Source organism: Diadema antillarum, unplaced genomic scaffold, assembly GCF_040938485.1.
Source record: "Diadema antillarum isolate AM-2024a unplaced genomic scaffold, OU_Dant_1.0 seq00001098_RagTag, whole genome shotgun sequence".
Classification (NCBI taxonomy): Eukaryota; Metazoa; Echinodermata; class Echinoidea; order Diadematoida; family Diadematidae; genus Diadema; species Diadema antillarum.
In genome coordinates, this window is record NW_027271915.1 from 915,553 (window position 1) to 934,926 (window position 19,374).

Sequence of the window (19,374 nt, forward strand, 5' to 3'; positions counted from 1 at the left end):
CTGTAAAACGAGGAATTTTCTTGTGCATTTTAATTTCACGAATTTCGCGAGCGCCAAGAATCGCGAAATTAAAATGCACGCGAAAGTCCTTGTTTACACTATACACATTGAACGCCAGTGGCATTTCGCGAAAATTTCATGCCACGAAAAAGGCTATCGGCTCCAATTCGCGAAAAATTCATGCCGCGAATATATCATGTTTTACAGTATTCATTGTACTGTACTTATTACCTTTTCAAAACTTTTGTATCAGACAGGTATCTGACTTGATTAGCATTCATGCTATTTTCTGGTACCTTTTATCCTGTATTCTAGCATGTGTCCTTTGCTATGTGTTAATCCATGTAAACATGTGATTATAGATAATAAAATTCAACTTCAAATCACCCCCCCCCCCCCTTGCCCACTCTCTCTGAGCCTCCATCTCAATATAAAAAATGTCATCAATCATCCTATAATAGATTGGGATGAAATCCTGAAAAAAAAGGAGATGACTACGAAAGCATTGCACGTACAGAAATATGATCAAATCAACAAGAATCGAGTGAATCTTCCACTACGGTACACACAAACAAAAACGAAATACAAACACATGCCATTTGGCTCAATGGTAAAGAGCTTTGCAGAACGCCATGCATACACTGTAGCATTATCATCTTGAGCATAATCGAAAGCCACCAAGATCGTGCAATGTGTTCCTTGGATGATACGCTCCTTCCTCAATCGCTTTGATATCAAAACACAATGGAATAGAACATGCACGACATCTCGACATGCATTTCTTCTTTGATGATGAAAACGCATTACCACCTCCAACCGGAGCAAAATGCTCATTCGTAATGTTGCTTTCTCCGAGTGGCGGGACAACGCAATCCATTCCCTGGCATGAGTCTGTAATCCTCACTTTTAGGCAGGCTCTCATAAGAAATGGATTACTCTGAAACTTTCACCTGATCTCACAGGTAGGAATAAAAAAGGAAGAAGACTAAAGAGAAGCCGCATTTTGCTTTGGCTCAACAGCTAATCCTTATGTTGCAGTAGCCACTTCCTGTGACCTTTAACCCTTGGCACCGCTCAATTTCCTTTCACACGGCAGCACGGGCAACCATCTTGTTGATGTTTGGTCAACATGCAGTCAAAACAGGAAACAAAAAATTCACATCTTTGAACTACCATCTCTTTTAGAAAGTATCATAAACTCCCTTTAAAAAAAAGTGTTCATTTCCATACATCACTGGCTATGATAATGCTTTCTGCACACAACATATAATCCTAAGGACAATACATTTGGTCACTGTGTCAAAATGCTACATCTTTCACTTACCTAGAATAAGTACAAGAGGCCAATGAAATTGTCTTCAATACTTTTCTAGACTCTTTTCCTTTCTCTCTCTCTCTCTCTCTTTCCATCTCTCTCACTCTCTTTCTCTTGCTCTCTCATGCTTCTTTAAATCAGAAAGAGCTGATGCATGTTGCATTTGTGGGGATAAAGCTTAGCATATACATGTAGATGACAGTTTAATCAAAAAAGGCCCCACCCTTTCTCCTGTTGCCATGCAACCACAAACGACACCCTCCTCCTCACACCAACACTCCTCCGAGAGTTGTATCTGTGTATAAAACATTCAAGACGATCAACAGATAAAACACCTGAGGGACAGCAAAAACAACCTTCTTTGTCAGTTTTATGAAAACTTGTGAACTTAACATGCCCCTTCTGATCAACCACAGACGTCTGCATGTATGCACACTGTACACACAATTATGAAAGCACTTCCACATCCATCTTATCAATAGGCATACACATCAATGAGCACCACTCACTGAGGTAAAATACTGCACTGTGTATTCATATGAGGTTTGCATTGCTGCTACAAAGAACAGAGCAAAGGGTTTTTTTTTGTTTGTTTTTTTTTCCCTCGCGGAAGCTTAGAAAATATAGCTGATGTATAGTTTAAAGTGTTATCTGGTGAGGCATTTTGTGATTGGAGAAACTAGATCGGAGGATTACACCACTAATGCTTTTTCTACTTTTTTTTTTTATATACAAAAATCTTGTTTTGATTTCTGATGTAAAACTTATATAAGCTTGCGTGAGATGTTCGTTCAGTGTAGTTTTATGCTGGAGCAAACCGGTGAAAGGAGGAACCCTCACAGTTCAGCCAGCCAGAAGTCTACCGTTCGATGTCTTGCAGAGTCTCAGTGCCAACCGTGCGTGAAAATGATTCCCCCAACATTCCAGAGTGCAACTTAATACAGCTCGCCAGGGGTCTGTGCAGTCGATGAGGACGACACCGCCCTTGTGTGCCTTGCAATGCAAAATCCGCTTCGTTGACGACTCTTGATTGCATGACGATGATCATCGCCATGGTTTAGAAGCTGAATGTATCAGATCTCCTGTCTTGTTTACTCACTTTTCAAATGATGAAAGAATGCTTCAACTTCTGATATGACTGTCGATCATGCTTTACACACAGTCTGGACGTAGTCTTAAACATGTGTGGTTATTTTCACAGATGACAGATTTCAATTCAATGCAGTTTGTGTTTTCTCCTGTGCTCCTTGACATCTACCTCCGTGCATCAATACGTATTCATCTCTTCTTCGGTGTTGTAGTCATCTGTGCCACTGTTCCACTCTGCCACTGTTACGTTACCTGCGGCGATTATTCTTTTTTTGTCTGTCTTTCTATCTACTGTACCCTACATCTGCAGATCAATTGTGAGATGAAACAGACTCTGTCTCTTCCCTCCTATATCGTCCCCATCTGCAGCGCAAAGCATCTGGTGGACGAGAAACCGGAGACGGAGGTTGCTCATCCCTACTCTCTCTTAGTCCCTGTTTGCGATGTGGTGCATCATCCAGTCAATGCTGGTTTTCCACGAGTTCTTCAACGCCTCATTGAACTTGCCCTGGAAGTGCTTGAGGGCGTCATCCTCCGAGCGGTCGAGGACCAGCACGTCCCGCAGGTACTTGATGGTCTCGTCCGACAGCTCGGGGATCCCGCTGGAGAGCATCATGGCAAAGAGGTTGATGAGGAGGTTGCCGCGGCGACGGAGGATCATGAAGGCCTCCTCACAGCAGCGCCGGAAGCTGTAAGAGTGGAACGTTTGCGGGAAAGGGAATTACCATCATGGTGATATCACATCAGGATTGTTAAAATCAAAATCAGGGTAGATCCAAAGAGCAATTTGGCGGATGGTTTGTAGTTTCATGCATCTCAGCATGAAAAATTCAACTCCAAAATTAGGGAGGCTTTAATATTCTCTTGGCAGGACATGAAGAGTAACTAAACTTTCAAGGAGACACCCAAAAATTCATGGAGATTTTAAAGATCTATTACATTTGACACATCCACCTAAGCATGCTCAACCCCATTCCTTTGGTCCCATCCATTAAAACAGTATTAAACTGTGCAAACTAACATCTTTGCATTACTCTGGAGAACTAAAAGGAAAAAAAAATGAATGCTGTAAAAGCATACATTTTTGCACATGATATTAACCAGGATCTGGAAGAAGGATGAAATTTGTGTGTTTAAAATTTAGTGGATTCAAAACATAAACTAGTGTCACATATGATAAGCATAAAAAACAGAAAAAGTTTGCACAAGTTTATTGTCGCACAAAAATTTCCACAACACAAAAATTCAAACTTTATGAGCACATCATTATCAAGAGTGGGGATGTCAGCAATTAACCCATTCCTTTACGAGAACCTGGTAGACCAGGTTCCTGTGGGAGCAGTATACCAGGTTCCCGTGTGGGAGCAACTGATATATGGGAACCTGATATACCAGGTTCCCATGATGAAGAAAAGAGTGCCTGCTTTCGTGGCCTAAATTCATGTTGTTATTTTTGTGTGTGTGTGTGTGATAATGCCTTCCGAAATTGGTTTGATAAAAAGAGTAGAGTTTATTCAATCAGCATTTGTTAATTTTCTGTTGGAGGAATGCATATATCACAGTATTATTTACATTTTTTCTGATTTAGGTTGCCCTTGCTCTGCTACATGTACAACTGAATAGAAAGCTTTAAGCACATGAAAGCTTCAGGCGAGACTTGGCTAAACTGATATCGAACCATGACATACTTGTTGAACTCGGTTGTGGTGCCGATGCCTTTCCCCCTTGTGATGACATGCACGAAGTCGTGGGTGAGAACAAAGGGGACACGCTCCCGCTTCACGCCAAACTTTCTCTTGAAGTTACCCAGAAAATGGCCGAAGTCAATGTGAAACAGCTGCAGAATATCAGACAAGGAAAAACACACCAAAAAAAAAAAAAAAAAAAATGCAAAAGGGAAAATAATATCACAAATGAAATATTGCAAATTGTGGAGGGGGTCAACTGACATTTAAGTGTACATTTTGTTATTCACAAGATCAAAGATCAATATTGCCCAACCATTGCTGACACAAAAATTTTTGTTTCTTTATGTATCAATGGTTTCAAAAGACTATAAAGACTAGTATAAATGACTGTTAAACTACTAACTTCTCATGCCGTCAAACCCCCGTTTGAGGCGAGACCCCATCGCCAAATGAAGCTGATGGGGTGCTATACCCCCTAACGATTCCTCGTTTGAGAAGTCGGAGTAGATGTACTTGCCCACTGCAAAAAAACTTTCTACTCAGGCGTGGCAAACCTGGAGGCCAAGCCAGGGTTTAATGACTGCAACAGCTGTCATATTACGTAAGAGCATGATAAGGATATCTGCCTGTGGCAGACCATTCAAAGTGCACTCAATTTTCTCTATTCTTTCTAAAGTTTTAGATTTTATATTCTATTGAGAAATTCTATAGTCATCCGTTTTGAATTTCGAACGAAAAAATTTGACCCATAAATAACAAAAATACAGGAATAAGAAGGAGAGCATTGTAGAAGTTTGTCGACACACACACACACACGCACCATGGGGTTAGATAGCCCATGCAAAAACCAAAACAATCTCCTCCTCTTCCCCCCCCCCCCTGGCGGTGACTGATGCTTAGATTAGGCCAGGGTCAAGAAACAGGCGTTTTATATCTTTGGTTTTTAAGTCCTTGATTGCCAAGATATACACTGGCATTGTCTACAGGGGTGTAGCTTCTTCAAACGAGAGATTTGCCTCATGTACACTTTTTCTATTGCGAACAGATGGTCTTGTGTCCTCGTTTGATCTATGGCAGCAATGTGACGGAGAAGAGACAGTTATTTTCCTCTCAATGTTACTCACTACATACCACAAAGTCTTTGAAAATTTATATCAAAATGTGTTTTTTTCGTTTCACACAATAAGATCATTTTAAATTTGTTGTTGCATCAGCACACGTTGGCTGAATCAAATTTCTTGATTTACTGTACATGATATTCTCCTGCTAGAAAAGCTGTAGCGGTCATCACATACCTGACCCGACGTCTTGACCATGATGTTGTCGTTGTGTCTGTCCCCGATGCCAAGAACATAGGTGGCAACGCAGTAGCCAGCACACGAGAGGGTGAAATCTTCTATTGCACGGTCCAACCTGGCGAGGGTAAACAAACACAGAATGCCCACTCAAAATACACATATTCTATCACTCCACTGATAACACCTGCCAGGTTTGGTGAAAATCTGACGGTGTGTTTTCATGAAGATGAAAATTTACAATTTGGGCCCCAATTTGGACCCCGTCACACCAAAGGGCCTTACGAGGGGCATCCCTGGATCCACCATGAACAAACTTGAAACTACAGATACCAAATGTACTTAACTGAGAGCACTATCACTTCTTATTCTAAAGAGGATTTGTAAAGATCCCTTAATTTGGGGCCTTGGGGGGCATTGTGTCCTTAGTTTGTCCCCAGACTGTCACCAAATTTTATGGAGCACGAACATTTGCTGTAGCGTCAGCAGAATTATGGAATAGTCTGGCTGATAAAATCAAAGATGCTGAAACAATTGATTCATTTAGAAGAATGTTGAAAACACATTTATTTTTGCAATGACAAGGCTCATGGCCATCAGTGTTTCTCAGTGTCAGCTTAATCTTAATTTTCTATTGTTTACTTACCTGTCCCATTTTCACCTTACTTCCTTCACTTGTATTGTTTCATTCTTAAAGTGCATAGAGACTTCTCCCTGAATGTGATATGCGCTATACAAGCACAGTTTCTTATTATTATTATTATTATTGGAACAAAGTGAGATCGTATCCCTCCAGGGATTGTACCTGCCAAGTTTGGTGAAAATTAAGCATTGGGTTCTCAAAAAAAGAAGCTGAAAATGTAAAATGATTATGCGCTAACACATGACATAACCACACAACAGATGCTGGACAATGAATGATCGCAACAGCTCACTCCAGCCTTGTGCTCTGGTGAGTTAAAAAGGACATATTGAGATTCCTTACTTTTCCTCTGTGGGATTCTTTTTCTTGATCCACTCAAAGAGTGCGGCTTTCTGGAAGGCTGCTGTGATGGCGTTCGTGGAGCCATGCTTCTTCTGGATATTGGCCATGGTTTCGGCGTTGGTCACCACCTCTATGAGGCCCACTTTGGGCCCTGTGGCCAGGGTGCGGTAGGGGATTATCCTGCGGGGATGAATGGAATGTGCAAAAAGAATGCCTTAAATAGAGCCATGAGCCCACTCCTACTGAAGCACAGTAATCAATCACAGATTTCATGAGATCACTTTTGAATAGTTATCAACATGTGAGAATAAGAGATGAAAATACTGAAAAGACATTTCTATGAATACAATTTCCGATGTTATTTCTTCTCATGAAGGAATACAATATCCAATGAACTCATTTCTAGAAACAATTTCGCATGAAGTCAGTAATTATTGCAAAGCCAATTCTACTCAATACCACAAAAAAAAAGCAAAACCTTAAAGGACAAGTTCACCTTCATAAACATAAGGATTGAGAGAATGCAGCAATATTAGTAGAACACATCAGTGAAAGTGTGAGGAAAATTGGACAATCGATGCAAAAGTTATGAATTTTTCAAATTTTTGTGTTGGAACCGCTGGATGAGGAGACTACTACTGTAAACGTCAATATTTTCGCGCGATTAATTTTTCGCGCTGAGCGGCTCGAAAACGTATTCGCGGGTTCTTAAATTCGCGCTCCGCAGCAGGTTACTTTACTGTAGTACACATTCACTGCTTTCATCCAAAGCCTCTGCTACATAGCTTGCTATGCCCAGCGTACGACAAGCGACGTAGCGAGCGGCTCGACTGCGAGTACAAGCACTCAAATACGTAGTACAGCTGTGGCTGTAGTACCGTAGTAGAGTCACGGGGTAATGTAGCATCGGTGCGTGCGGTGCACACATGCATGCTACAGTACACAGCAATCTATCGTCTCTTCGCACAGCGTAAACATGCCTGTACATTGTACTTCGTAGCAGTATCATCGATGAAGCGCACACAATTCATCCCGTTCAAAATGTGCATAGAAAATTGTGAAGATATATTCGCGCGTTTTTGAATTCGCGCTAGCCGAACGTAGCGCGAAATCCGCGAAAATTAATGTACCGCGAAAATTTCCACGTTTACAGTATAGCTTATGAGTCATATGTGTACAACAGTATAAAGAAAATGTAAAGAAAATTTAACATATTTTCACTTTTTTCGCATAATAAAAGATCACTTGACTTGCCTCTTTCTAAGGGCAGGGAGAATAATATCACCCATAACATATGTCGGTAACGAGTCAAGGGAATGTGTACTTTTTTCAAAAGATGAAATTTTGTGAAAATCTCTTTACATTTTCCTTATATTGTTGTACGCATGTGACATCGAAGTTATTCATACACTGCAGTAGTCTTCTCATCCAGCGGTTACTGCACAAAAACTTCAAAAATTCATAACTTTTGTACGGATTGTCCGATTTTCCTCAAACTTTCAATGATGTGTTCTACTAGTATTGCTACATTCTCTCAATCCTTATGTTTATGAAGGTGAACTTGTCCTTTAATAGAATCATATTGTTATACACTGCTATCTTGACAGAGTACTTGCCCACCTATGTCCAAGCTGAATGGTGAAAAATGACCTTTTGCAGGAGACATATATTACACCATCCCATCAGTTTACTCTTTTGAGTCGATACAATTGGCCTTGGGTTATTGAATCCCTTCGAAGTGAAGCACACAGTTTGACACTGTGAAATTTGACTGAGAGAGACAAAGAGTCAAAAACTACCCCAAAGCTCAGAAGAAAAGTTCACAACACTTCTACCGAGCTTTATGCATCAGACAAATAAGATCTGACTCACACCAGGGTGGCTGCCCCCTGTAAAGGACACATCTGACTACACATTTTTGCCACAATCCTTACATAAGACATTCTTGCAACAATCTTGACACAGGTCATACTTGCAACAATCTTGATAAAAGAGGTAATTTCCCCTATGTGGAACTGAATTAGGTATAAAAGGACAGATGTGAATTTGTCAGATACCAAGTGGTATCGCAAAAGTTCTGCATCCCACCTCCAGGGAGCTTTTCATTTGCTGCGGGTATGCTGGCACCAAAGACTGCCATGCCCTTACCTCAGGTCCAGTCCTTCCTCTTGCCAGATGTTGTCCATAATCTGCATCACCTGGAGTGTCAGCATGTCCTGGCGTAAATCTACCAGAAGGGACAGAGAATACACAAAACCGAAAACACGTAACATGAGACAATGCGTACTACAGTCAGATCTTAGTCTACGGGTGACAAGACATTTGCTCTTGTGACAATATGCTCCGATCTTACTGTACTTTCGCCAAGGATTTAGGGTTAGGGCTAGGGTTGGGGTTGTGACAGGATGTTAAGTTTAGCTTGGTGTGAGGATTAGGATGAGTTTTAGGGTTATGTTTGTGAGTAGAATTTATGTTTGGCTTTAGAATGCAGATATTTCATGGGAGCAATTGTCACAGAAGTAAATGTCATGGAAGTAAATGTCATGGAACCTATTTTATGATTGGTAATGGGCTTTTTGTTTCATGTTTGCGACACTTCCTCTTTCACACTCAAGTTTTAAAATAATGCCTCCGGCACCACTTCGTGGCGGAGACATTAAAAAAAGTGTTGGTTTCCATGACATGTGGGAGTAAAAGTATCAGACTTGATTTAATTCTACTTCAGAAAAAAAAAATGATATAATGAAGAGAAATAACTCATTGACAGAGGAATGATTGTATAGGAATGAGGGGAAAAAAAGAAAGAAATACACATATACAAAGAAAAGCGTTTCAGAAAAAGAGGATGAAACTTTCAACTAAGCTATGACATAGCACTCACTACACAGATAAGACTTTCACAAACTGTTTGACAAGAAAGATCTAGCAAAATAAAAATAGAATAAGCGGGAGACTTCAAGGTGTGTGGAGAATGTAGGCATGGTAAGAAATCGATGACATAGACATGTTAAGAGAGTAATTCTCAGTATCGCCAATGCAAAGAAAAACTTCTGCGCACGCTGAAGAGCCCTGTCACAGATGCACTGTGGGATTTCTCGGTGCCATTGTTCCTTCCAGTTGTCTCATGCGTGTCGCAGATCCCATACAATTCAACGGAGTTATTTGTCTGCTTTTACATTGTTAATCCTTTCTTCTTGGCTGTAATTCAGCTTTAAAAGAATTGAAATTTTCTAATTTTTTTCTGATTTGCGGGCACTAGAGTCATGGTTCACTACTGCTAGGCTGCAGTGTGCTGGTCACATGATGGAAAGCAATGAAATCTTCAACAAAAAATACCCCTCGATAAAGACAGAACATGACCCGAGTGCATGTGCAGACAAAACCGGGGAAGGTTTGTCCCCTGAGCTATCCCATAATGCATCTAAAATGCAGCTCTGCGCACGGCACCTAGGTATTGGCGATATCGAGAATTGTAATGTCCAGAGGCATGTTTACCGTCTCCATTCTTGAACAGAAGGTAGATGTCGTCCCCGATTGGATCGTCGTTCTTGAAGACAAGCCAAAGTGGTCTCATCTTGGATGACATGAACTTGCAATCGTCAAGGCTGTGGGAGCAAAAAATAAAAGTAGCAGAAATCAATGACCCCTAAATCCCACTCACTTTATGGCTTAACATCATGCAGCAGTATAAGGCCGCAAGCAAAATGTGGTTGCAATTGAAGACCTGAATCTAAGAACGACCCAAGTCCAATTTTTGGCCAAATTCAGTTTGACATGGGAAATTGTAGCTTATGCATGGACTCATCTTGTGTATAAATGATAAATCCTAATTACCCCCGGAAGTGCCTGAAATGAATGAGTTAAATCTTATATTAATGTAAGAATGAAGGACTTGGGTCATTCTTACATTCATATAATAGCGCCCTCTCTCACCCTTCTCTCATCTCTATAGCAGAATATCATGTATATGAATCAAAGAACGACCCAAGTCCATATGAATCAAAGAACGACCCAAGTCCATATGAATCAAAGAACGACCCAAGTCCATCACACAAAATGGCCTCTCCACAATTAAATGTTAATTGTCATAATAATATATGTTCTAATTTGTATATACAATGTTGCCTTCCCATCACAGTTAAATAGAATATTATTGGACAAATAAAAAAAGATATGAAGTTTTTTTTAGTTTACTCGAAATGGTCTTCCATGGACTTGGGTCGTCCTTATATTCATATACTCAATTATAGCCTGTGCATCATAAACAACAGCTTTTGATTTCTTAGCCTTAGCCTTCATGTGAGTTGAAGTATTGAAAAAAAAAGAAAAAAAGAGGCAGACTACAAACTCTACCAATAATACATGTACTACAACACAGATGTAAGAACTTTGCATGATAACTTTAGTTTATACTGAAATTCAAAGATCAAGGAAGTCCCAGTTGTAGCTCCTACAAGACTGTGTGTCTGAGTTCCATACATACTAATGTGGTCTTCCTGTACATTGTTCCTCCACTTTTTATGTGCCCTGGCACTTATCTTACTTTACAAGCTTTGTCAGCAGCATTCAGTATTCCATCAAAACTTGGCCTAGTTGTATTTAGTTATCAAGCCCACTCAGTCAAAGCAATGTGCCTCAGTCCAAGAGGAATGCCTTGATGACACGACAGGGATTAGGGGGATTAGGTAATCTCCCTTCTCTGATAATTAGTTTCCAGACATTTGTGCCAATTTGGGAGGAAAGTGCAGAAATGATTACAAGTCCTGTTTACCTTTGGGAGCAGCGATTTTAAAAATGTTCAAGATATCACTTTTGATGCATATGTGTCGGTCAGTTGTGTCAGAAGACATCCTACCATGAAAAAAAATTTGCAATAAAGCCTAAAATATACAGAGATATCACTATTTTTCTCATTAAACCGTAACTGTAGATGGTTTAGTCTGGAAACATTTTTATTATATTAAACTATAGTTCACATTTTGCATATTTAACAATACTTATTAACATCGATTACACTGGTTTAAAGTTTTGTATTGGTTGTTTCTATCGATCCCTAACCCACATTTTAGAACTATTTTGAAGCACTGATACTGAGTTTTTGTTTCATCTGCAAATGGTAAATTATGCTTTTAAGATTCATTTTACAGATGTGAAGAGCAGGGGTTTGATGATGGGTGATGCCTCCCTCATGAGTCCTACCTGAGACACTTGAGTTTGTAGGAGGGGGAAGACGGCGAGATGAAGTTGGAGAGAGTGTCGGCGTAGGACTCCTGCTGGAGCACCTGCCTCATCATGAGCCGCAGGTCCGACTTGTCCTGCTGCTTGGCCTGCTTGGACTTGATCAGCTCATTCAGGTTCTTCATCTTGTTCAGTGACTCCACCTGGAAAGGTCAAAGGTCAAAGGTCAGCATGGTCACATCACCTACCTCCCTCTCTCTCTCTCTCTCTCTCGACTCTTCCCAGATTGCCATTACATGTATCATACACTTTGTGACTGTAGAATAGTCTGGCGTATTACCTGTGCTTCATGCACTGTCATATCATAATGTAGGGATATATTTTGAACAAGCTTGTATACTTCAATCAGCCTATTAAAATGTGTATTGTTAATTAGCTACTGGTCACTCTGTCACCGGCCACGTCACCATGGATAAACATCACCTGACCTCACAGATTTCTATACATGTTCCCTATCGTATTTCTTCACTTCATCAAAAGACCTGCATGACTGTGTTACATGTATATCATTCCTTCCCATGTGATCTCAGATCCTGTCCATCACACTGATTTACCTATCATTTGTAGCTTGCTCTAAATATGTCTACATTATTTAGAATACACTGCTGCATCAGTGCATAAATGAACTAATGTTAGGCATTTATGATAGAAATAGACATGAACATTGAAAAAAAAAGAGCAAAAGCCATATAGGTCTATTCTGTTTTTTGCCTCACTTGTTTGCTCAGAGTTTTGATGTGAGCCATGCTCCCCCTGCAGTATGCCTCCAGCATAAGGCCGAAGCGAGTGGTGACAGCCGCCTGGTGCATCTCCGCCCTAAGGAACAATCACACAGAGCAGGGAGAATTTCATTAAAAATGTGACCAAGGCATCTGTTGTTGTGTGCAAATGCAGCACTTTCCAGACACATCAGGTACACTGGCCTATACATTCTATATCTCTGGAAATGTTCCATTTAATGTTCACAATTTTATGGACAAAATAAATGTACAATGTATGGGGCTGAGGCATAAAGTCTGAAGAATTGTAAGTAATTACTTGATTTTGTTTGATTTGATTTTGTATCAGGTGCACATCTAGAATGGAAAATTAATAATCTTACACTGAAGAAAAAACATAGCTGATTGCAAGCTACGACTGTACCATGTTCAGGAGTGTTCTTTCATTGCAATGTAAAGAAACTGCTCAGGCGCTGTCACTAATATTGCTCATTACAACTCTCTGTCTCATTTTGTTGTTTTCTCAAAGAAAAGACATCTGATCTCTATCTGCTCTTGAATGCAAAGTACGTAGTCAAACTTTGAGGTAGCTGAAAAACAAGGCTGCCAATTACTACTGAAATAAAACTTGTAGCTCTACAAACAAAGCCCCTTTTTATTACGCCTACCTCAAGTGCCAAAAGAGGAAATGTCCAATGCGTTGGTTTGAGAGGGCCCTGTCTAAAAGAAACCTGCCGAGGGCGCAATCCAAGTGGGTCTCGTACTTCAGGGCCTGGACTAGCTGGAGAAGATACTGAGAGAACTGGTCATCGCTGCGGGAGAAAAATGATTACAGATGGGGTTTGCTGATTGACCGTTATCACTTAACTCAAATCAGATTTAGATGATACATTTATCTTGTTTAAAATTTATATCTTTATGTTGTTTGACATTTCTAGAGGCATCAAGTCAAAGGTTAGCAATCAGATCAGCAATATTTCACCCTAAACAGAAGAAACCTGTCCATTCTATTCACTTTCATTTTTTTGATGACATACTGATGCGGAGTTCAGTTTTGTACTGATTTATTATTTTCTTTTCTTTACAGGAATAGGATATGTAATCATTCTAAAACAGCTCTGTGAGATGACTTACGTAAGTGACTTGAGACATTCTACCGCAAACTGTCTGACAGAGACGTCCGGGTAGCGGTAGTCTAGAAGCTCCATCGCCTCTTCTGGCTTGAGGGGCGGCCATATTTGCAGCAGTGCTTGCATCTATGGGGAAGAGTTTTTAAGAAAACAGGAAAAAAATTGTCATCCAGTGAAACTGTTCAACTTTGTGAGTCAAACTCTCCTTGATAGTTTTTGCATTACATGTAGCTCAAAATAGCAAATAATAAAATGGGCTTGAAGAATAACAGCTATTAAAAGCAAGGTTTAACATGTTTTTTAAGGTAAGACATGGCACACCATGTGAGTTTTCATAATTTTAGATTCTCATTAGATTTTTTTTTCACAGATATATATCTATGATAAAAGTTCACTAGTGAGGCCACAGAAAAAAAAATGGAGAGGGTATTCACAAATTCAATTTCAGGGTACAATAAATATGCTAACATATATGCTTCACCTGAGGGCAATAACAGCTTACATGTACGTAATATGTTATTTTTAAGGTCTATATCATAAATGTTAAAGATATACCTTATGATTGTACAGGCATAAAAACAAAGGTCAATGTTGTTTCAATAAAAACAAATTATAAATTAGGAAATGAAAATCAGTACCAGTAACAATAGTACAATTGCATGTTCAATTCAATTCAGGCATGGATCCACATACATGTCGTGAGAATTTTGCCCTCACTACCTTTTTAAAAAGGTTGCTATAAAGAGAGTATGATTATCCTCTGTTGGTACATAGTACCATTGTACATAGTGTGCTACAACTGCATATAATCTGGGCATCACACCAATATGTGTATGTAATACACCTGTAACTCTAGCCTTAGCAATGCCTATAGTAATACCAAGGAGGTACTACTAGTACCTCCGTGGTAATACCGTACATGGCTGGGCTCTGCTCATTCCCACCTTCAGTAGTACAGTGAATGTGTTTGCACAGACATCAACCATACAAAAATGAACTCTCATACATGTGTAAGTCCCATCCATACTAATACACGTTGGCATAGGTATCAACAATACATATAGTTTGTAGATGGGCTCTTCTCAGTCCCATCCATGGTAAAATGTGTCAGTATAGGTATTGACCATACAGAGGTGAACCCTCCTTAGTCCCATCCTTAATGATTCATGTCAAGCATGGCCACTTGCACACACCTGTGCCACCTCATCCTTGTGGTTCCAGTGCACACATTTGAGCAGCCTGGGTAGGGCGTGGGGGAGCGTGTCCCGACAGTCCTGCCGAGCCTCCCACAGGTCCTCCCGCTCCTGTTCACTCAGGGGCTCCAGGGGATCCTTCTCCACGATCTGGCGCAGGAGCTGCGTGGACTCCTCCTGCTCAACGACAACCACAAAATACAAAGTGATGACTTTTAATAGGGCCTACATAAGACAATATCCCACATTATTTTAATTTATTACGGATGTAAATGTTCCTGTTTCATTGGCACGAACAAAGCCTCACTCAACTCAAAAGTAGCAAGCATTGTGAGTCTATTTCAAGTCCCTCACATTTTTGACTTTGTAAATATACTACAAGGGGCCACAAATTTTGACAATAAGACCCTAACGCTCACAAAGGAGAGAATAAAGTGACTCACCGAAGGGGCTTGGAATGGCGCATCTATATTGCGAGCAATATCTGCCGCCCTCTCGAGGACCTTGTCGAACGTCGGGTACGAGACAGTGCCTTGCCTGTACTGGTGGAACGAAAGCTCGATGGAGGTGGTGTCATCCCGGTTAGGGTTGGACTCGCAGGGACCCAGGGGGTTGAGGTCGGCCGCCTCCGAGGCGGGCCACATGTAGAGCTTGGTCTGCCCCGTACGCAGCTGGGACCGGTAGTCGAAGAAGGTGGTGTTCACCCACGCAATGGGGACAACCTCCTGGGTGGGCCAAGATACACAGAGGTCGACATGCTGAGCAAACTTTCAAAATATTCACACGTATCATCGCTACTAAACTGCTGTATGTCGTCATAGCCTTTGTCTTTCTTTACTGTTGCGAACAGGTGGAGGAATAAACACCAGACTGCTATCGTCCATACATCACTCCACTGCACTAAACAACCCTGAATTTTCACAGTTCGTCAAACTTATTTATATTGAATATTGTATTGTTCTGACCATATGGTTACTGTGTACATGCATAGCAGACTCTGAATCAAACTCTCATGATACTGCAATGAACAAACTTTTACAATTCAGCCTAATGCCTGACAAGCTATTTGCAATCTCATTGGGGATCTGAGTATATCATGAGGCAAATCTCTCGTTTGAAGAAGCTACACCCCTGTAGACAATGCCAGTGTATATCTTGGCAATCAAGGACTTAAAAATATATAAAACACCTGTTTCTTGACCCTGGCCTAATCTAAGCATCAGTCACCGCCACAGGGAGGGGGGGGGGGGGGGGGCACCCGCGAGAGGAGGAGATTGTTTTGGTTTTGGCATGGGCTATGTAGTTCCATGGTGCGTGTGTGTGTCGACAAACTTCTACAATGCTCTCCTTCTTATTCCTGTATTTTCGTTATTTATGGGTCAAATTTTTTTGTTTGAAATTCAAAACGGATGACTATAGAATTTCTCAATAGAATATAAAATCTAAAACTTTAGAAAGAATAGAGAAAATTGAGTGCACTTTGAATGGTCTGCCACAGGCAGATATCCTTATCATGCTCTTACGTAACATGACAGCTGTTGCAGTCATTAAACCCTGGCTTGGCCTCCAGGTTTGCCACGCCTGAGTAGAAAGTTATTTTGCAGTGGACAAATACATCTACTCCCATTCTCAAACGAGGAATCGTTAGGGGGGTCTCGCCTCAAACCGGGGTTTGACGGCATGAATGTTACACAGCAGAAACTAATCTACACAACTCCCTCTGTAAAGCCTCCTAATAGGTAATACCCTTAGCATTGATCTATCAATTAACAAGAATTCAAATCACACCGATGATCTACTGACAGAATAACTCAGCAGAAAAGTTATTCCACGTCGCCACTCAAGAAAAAAAAAATTCAAAACTAGAGAAGCACTCTGAGAGCGCAGACCTCCGCCAAGCATGTAGCTCATTTCCACCACTGATCTTGTTCTTCCATAGAAATATCAGTGATTTCCACCCATACGTACTTATAGCCCGATTTACCAATATAGAAGCCTTTGTTACATCATAAACCCTAAGCTGATGGCGCGCCTCGCCCTAGCAGAAACTAGAGCACGCACTTTAGTGCGCACATGCAAATCTCAAATACGCGCAGCCTGAACTCACAAGTTCATTGACCCTACCTGCCAAAATATCAAAAATCCTTCATAAATTCCCCCAAAATTCTCGGATCATTACCAAAATTTAATCATCTGTTACTTGTGTAATTCTCAACCTTTCCTGCAAGTTTCATCCAAATCCATTCACTACTTTTTGAGTTATTTTGCACACGGACAAACAAACTAACAAACAAACAAACAAACCAACGGTAACGAAAACATAACCTCCTCCCTTGGCGGAGGTAAAAAAAACCCTCCCTACCTTGCGAACATTCCTCTTCTTGGTCTTCTCCTGGTTGAGCTGGCCGGCTGATGTGTTCTTGGCAAGCTTCTTGCTGCTGTACGTGTAGATTAGGATGCAGAGTTTGGCCATGCGGGGCAGGTCGCTGACCCTGATGTCCGCCTCATAGGTCTCCTCCCAGGTTGGGTCAGGACCCTCAACCTCCTTGGAGCTGAAGAAGGTGCACAGCTCCTCCCCTCCGTGGAACACACCCGCTTTTACTTTCACCTGGGTGGAAGAAAAAACGAGAAGTGGACAGAGAGATGATTAGATGTGGTGGAATTTCATTATAGCAAGATTAATAGGGTGGTGAGTTCGCTCAGTTGGTAGCACGTCTGCCTCCGACCTAAGCGACCTGGGTTAATACCTGAGTCTGGACTGAGCAATGTTGTGTGTAATCATACCATCTCCTCTAGCAAGAGGCAAAACACTCTGTCCCTCAGATAGGACATAAAATGGAGGTCCCGTGTGTGAGAGAGTCACAATTCGTGCACGTATAAAGATACCGCTTCATTCATTCATCGCAAAGAGCAGGGTGTTTAACCCAGTGAAGTGGTCCCGCCTCACATCCAACTGGACCCCATGGAAGACCAGCTTTACCCAGTGTAACTGAATATGGGCTATCTAGCCATCTTCTCAGAAGGCAAATGAACAAACAAACAAACAAACCCAATATAGCGAGGTAATTATGCACGTCCCATTACCTGGTACTCTCCTGTTTTTATTACTGCTACTGTGAGGTAATTTTGCACCTTCTATTCCCCTAATATATTCTTTTGTTTTTATCCCTGATATAACAAGATAGCTGATAAAGCAAGAAAGCTTCAGTGGTCCAAAGCAGCCTGTTAAAATGAGGTTCAATTTTAGATAAACCAACATACAGATCAATATAGGTAAAGATAGATACAAAACAGATAGGAAGACAGGCAGACAGATTCAAAGATATATAGACCACTAGATTGAAAGACATTGAAAAATTTGCACTTCACACAATCACTACAAAAGTTGATTAAGATTTGTCAAATATTTGTCCACTTTAGGCTCTATTTCAACATTTCAGGTGGACAAATTTCCCACACGTTATCCCTCATTATTCTAAATTTGAAATGATTTCATCGTTCTCCCCTCAAATGATTGAACTCTCACTGCAATATCTCCAGGTAGTTTTGAATTACACTGTATAAAGAAAAATATTTAAGCATGGCATGACAGAAAAAAAAAATGAACCTAAATCATGGTGACTTCTGAGCTACAACATGGTGGAGATGTGCTATTAACAGAATCTAATCTTTATACTCTTTCATGAAATGAAAACAAAAATAATGATTAAAATTCATGAAGAATTTCATGAATTTGAAGAATTACGCAGCACCCACTGCATGCCAAACGGAACAGAACCAAGACTTGCTGTCAGGCGGAAGCTCGGTGGTCTAGTGGAGATGACGCCTGTCCAGAGATCAGGAGGTCATAGGTTCAAGTCCTCCTCCAGTATGTACGCCCATGATTTCTTTTATCATGGCTACTACTAAAAACACTGATCATTTTAGTGCTTATTTACGTCGATGTAAGGCAATTTGTCAATCAGTTGCAATAAAAATAGTGATTGTGAACATCCATGCAGTTTCCTTGGTGATATGGAAAGATATTGGGGATTTCTTATAGAAAATCAAAAGTGCGTAAACGTACCCCCGACCTCTCGATGACATTGACACTTTTGGCGCTATGGAAGGTGACGCTGACTTTTTCATCGATGTCCCAGCTCACGTAACGGCTCTGCTTGGACGGTAGGGGCGGGGCCTCCTCCTCCTTCTGGGAGAGGACGTTGAACATCGGGTCCTGGCACCGCTCGTCCACCTTCAGTTCCGACTTGTGGATCAGGATCAGCTCTGGTTTCTCATCCACCTTGAGCGTCTTCCGGATGTACTGGGTTATGAAGGGTGCATTTGGGAGAAGAAACTTGGATTTATGCCTCAAATTGCTTGTAAATCAACTTACTTTGATAAAAATGACACAGATAACACACCGTTAAACCAATAACTTCGAGGCATGCAAAGACACAATTGTAGCTGGCAACCGGCACGATAACACAAATATGAGATCTTTTGTAATGCCTCATCAATATCAATGTCTTTGCCTATGTGTTCACACCCAATTAAATGTGTCCAGAGCTTGTTGAGGTGGCAACAGAATTTTTCATTCCCGTACAGGGAGTATTTACTTTCATCTTCTGTGAAGTGCTTTTGTGCAAGCAAATTCATATGTTTGGCAAGGAGTTTCAACCACTGTACAAATGTATATGCCATATTAATAGCAAGGATATTAATTTCTGCGAATCGGGACTT

The 19,374-nt window shown here is 40.8% G+C and overlaps 1 protein-coding gene across 1 annotated transcript in view; it reads right to left on the bottom strand.

Annotated features, from left to right (window-relative positions):
* Positions 1-423: 423 nt before the first annotated feature.
* The window catches only part of LOC139743621 (phosphatidylinositol 4,5-bisphosphate 3-kinase catalytic subunit beta isoform-like), a 61,220-nt gene continuing 42,269 nt past the window's right edge, over positions 424-19,374 (bottom strand). Inside the window, exons 6-19 of the mRNA XM_071654097.1 lie at positions 18,719-18,955; positions 17,015-17,260; positions 15,096-15,377; positions 14,653-14,829; positions 13,464-13,585; positions 12,998-13,141; positions 12,327-12,426; positions 11,572-11,753; positions 9,868-9,977; positions 8,521-8,599; positions 6,373-6,552; positions 5,388-5,505; positions 4,093-4,241; positions 424-3,093 (exon numbers count right to left, since the gene is read on the bottom strand). Coding sequence (XP_071510198.1) covers positions 2,832-3,093; positions 4,093-4,241; positions 5,388-5,505; positions 6,373-6,552; positions 8,521-8,599; positions 9,868-9,977; positions 11,572-11,753; positions 12,327-12,426; positions 12,998-13,141; positions 13,464-13,585; positions 14,653-14,829; positions 15,096-15,377; positions 17,015-17,260; positions 18,719-18,955 — 2,388 coding nt within the window. The 3' untranslated portion in view covers positions 424-2,831. The remainder of the gene's footprint in view (positions 3,094-4,092; positions 4,242-5,387; positions 5,506-6,372; positions 6,553-8,520; positions 8,600-9,867; positions 9,978-11,571; positions 11,754-12,326; positions 12,427-12,997; positions 13,142-13,463; positions 13,586-14,652; positions 14,830-15,095; positions 15,378-17,014; positions 17,261-18,718; positions 18,956-19,374) is intronic.